Source organism: Sinocyclocheilus anshuiensis, unplaced genomic scaffold, assembly GCF_001515605.1.
Source record: "Sinocyclocheilus anshuiensis isolate Anshui unplaced genomic scaffold, SAMN03320099.WGS_v1.1 scaffold207, whole genome shotgun sequence".
Lineage (NCBI taxonomy): Eukaryota > Metazoa > Chordata > Actinopteri > Cypriniformes > Cyprinidae > Sinocyclocheilus > Sinocyclocheilus anshuiensis.
In genome coordinates this window covers 587,325-590,567 of record NW_015551045.1, presented here as the reverse complement: position 1 = coordinate 590,567, position 3,243 = coordinate 587,325, and the positions used below count along the sequence as shown (strand labels likewise).

Here is a 3,243-nt window from a genome sequence, read left to right as displayed (position 1 = left end):
TTTTTATTTTTTTTTTTTTTTTTTTTTTAAATATGTCTATAGTTTTTATTAATTTTTGTTTTGGTTCATTCTTTTAGTGCAGCAATTTGAACTAAATCAAAATGAGAAGTGTTGCTTTGGCAACTAGCTGAAATAAAATGTATTTAAAGGGATAGTTCACCCAAAAATGAAAATTCTGTCATTAATTACTCACCCTCATGTCGTTCCAAACCTGTAAGACCTTCAGAACAGTTCATCTTCAGAACACAAATTAAGATATTTTTGATGAAATCCGAGAGCTTTCTGACTCTGCATAGACAGCAACGCAACTGAAATGTTTTATGGCCCAGAAACGTAGTAAGGACATCGTTAAAATAGTCCATGTGTCATCATGAGGGTGAGTAATTAATGACAGAATTTTCATTTTTGGGTGAACTATCCCTTTAAGGTTTTTTAAAATTGTATTTCAAGTAACTTTTTTATGGTTTTAGTTAACTAGAAAAACCTTGTTGTGGACTCTACGGTATATGTAAACTATCACGTGAAACCGCTTATGCAGGACAGTACTAAATAAAAATAAAAAAACATGCAATTTTCATGATCCCTCTTATTTTGCTATTATTACTAGGGATGCAACGATTAACCGCGAGCCGGTTGAAAATCGATTCAAATATGTGACTATTTAAATCGGTTGAGATGCTAAACAAATCGCGATTAATTTAGGGGTAGGAGTTTATATGAATGTATGTCTGAGGGGAACTTACTGTCTTTAGAAAAGTTTAGATGGTATTTTTTATTTTCCTCTTACCTCTGTATAATGCATATTAAAGTTCATAAGTGCAGCGCTGCTTTGTTTACAGCGGAAACCAAGGAAACGCTTTAAGCGCCATTTTAAATGGAAAGAGCACAGACAAAGCCTTATTTTGTTTATATGAAGAGATTTCTTTTATTTGTGTTACTTATTTATTTAATTTGGAGCTTGTTTTAAAATGTCAATTTAGTTTTGTTATTTACATTTACATTATATTTCAATTTAGTCATTTAGCAGACGCGTTTATCCAAAGCGACTTAATAAATGAGAACAACAGAAGCAATCAAAACCAACAAAAGAGCAATAATATGCAAGTGCTATATTAGTATATTATTATAGTGTTATATTTCAATTTCACAAAGAAATGTGCAGCATTTTGTCCAAGCAATAATAAAAGGACACATTTAATTTATAATTTGTCTTAAATCTCATTTTGTACAAAAAAAAAATCGTGAATCAAATCGAATCGTGAAACCAAAATCGTGAATCGAATCGAGTTGAGTGAATCGTTACATCCCTAATTATTACCATCTTGTATTTTCTGCAAGAGGCATGTAAACTTGTGAGCACAACTGTATCTCAATTCATGACACCAATATTAGTCACTATAATGCATATCCTGTGGTTGAATACTGACAAAGCCACTGAGAAGAGTAAAAAGGAAGCACCTTCAAGTCCAGACACTTTCAACAAACATTCAACTATGACCGGGAAAACATCGATAAAAATAAACCAGGTGTTTTCACAGGTTTGAAAACAAAAAAAGAAGGGTGATAGCATAAAAAATGAGAAGAACAGGGAAGGTTCGAGTAAAAAAAGTTCATGATATTAATGGAAATATCATTAGACATTAATATTGTAAGTTAGAGTCAGTGCTTCCTGGAACATTAGCTAAATGAAGGTGTTTTTACCTGGTTAAAGGTGTATTTGAAGAGCAAAGCTAGAAATTCCACTAGAGGAAACTGGGCGTTAGATTCAATCCTCCGCAGATGAACACTAACAAACAGCCTGAGGAAATCGGTGAACTTTTCCATATAGCTGAGAGGGACAGACAGGCAGAAAAAGGGTTAAAAAGCAGCAGCATCAATGAGTTAGAAGTTTAAAGCAAGTGCATCCATTTCTTACCTTTCGTCTAATTCTTGCAATCTGCTTTTGATAGTGTGCGTGTTGGTGTGCGAATGTGTGTTTGTGAGTCTTTGCAGCAGATAGAAAGTCTGTTGAAACATGCGGAGCAGAAATTCCTCAAAGTCCACCGGGACGCAGTTTTTGCACATTAACTCATTAATACAGTTCATGGCCATGACGCCCAGTTTGGCACGTTCGGCGTGGCCCACCATCTGACCAGTCCTGCCGTGTCCCCCGCCTCCGCTGCCGCCATTGGCCAGGAGGCTTCCGGGGGCGGAGTCTCCATTGGAAGTGGGCAGAGGTTTCGTTTTGATTAGCTGCTGGCATCCGAAGCGTGCAAAATGAAAAATCGAAGCGAGGAGGGCTGGAGTGATAGAAGAGGAGAGAGGGATCCAGCTAAAAAGATGAGCCAAGCATTCCAGAGCTAGCAGACACAGAGCTCCACTTTCAGCTTCCAGAACCATCGGTGTGCTGTCGCCAGCCAAAACACCTACAGAACATAACAAAAGACAACAATTAATACAACAATCACTTACTGGTAGTTTGTGATTATCAGTATTGGTTGATAACCCAGTTGCTAATGGTTAACCCATATATGAAGAGTTCATTTGCAAAAACCGATAAACGCCACTTTAAAAAAAAAAAAAAAGATTGCCGTGCATTATTCTCCATATATAGGGCGATCTGAACCCTAAACACGTTTTGTCAAAAAAGCCCGCCGGCGCCTCATGCTCACATATTCATTGCAAACGGCCTGTTCATTATTAAAATAAAACATAGAATCACCAATACAGATAAAATGTTACACAGTCAATTTAAATAATCTGTATTATAGTCTGTGCCGTACAGCGTGAGCCCCGGTCCACTCCAGTGCGGCACATTTTTGTTCATTATGATTTTTTTCCCTTTGATATAGGAATGTACAAAGCCCAGTTAATTTAATGATTTGTGCTGAATGAGAGCGGTACGTGAGCCCATACTTTCAGTTTCGTTTTAAATTATGTTTTGGCTTCTTTATAGTTATTCTGGGCTTGTCTGCTTTCCTGTGCATAATATGCTGAACGCAAAAGTTTTGCGAGGGAACGCAAAAGTTTTGCGAGAGAATGCAAAAAAAATTTCCTCCCACCCCAAATTTTTTTTCCTCCACCATGTCCCATTAGGGGCTCCGTAACATTGTGATCTGAGGAGATAAAGATTAAACGAGTGTTTTTTTAAAGGGGTCATATGATGCGATTTCAAGTTTTCCTTTCCCTTTGAAGTGTTACAAGCTCTTGGTGCATAAAGAAGATCTGTAAAGTTGCAAAGACTAAAGTCTCAAATCCAAAGAC

At 36.8% G+C, this 3,243-nt stretch overlaps 1 protein-coding gene across 1 annotated transcript in view; it reads right to left on the bottom strand.

Moving 5' to 3' along the window:
* The window catches only part of LOC107661759 (exportin-6-like), a 27,892-nt gene that overhangs the window by 13,849 nt on the left and 10,800 nt on the right, over positions 1-3,243 (bottom strand). The window contains exons 7-8 of the mRNA XM_016451526.1: positions 1,916-2,405; positions 1,702-1,828 (exon numbers count right to left, since the gene is read on the bottom strand). Coding sequence (XP_016307012.1) covers positions 1,702-1,828; positions 1,916-2,405 — 617 coding nt within the window. The remainder of the gene's footprint in view (positions 1-1,701; positions 1,829-1,915; positions 2,406-3,243) is intronic.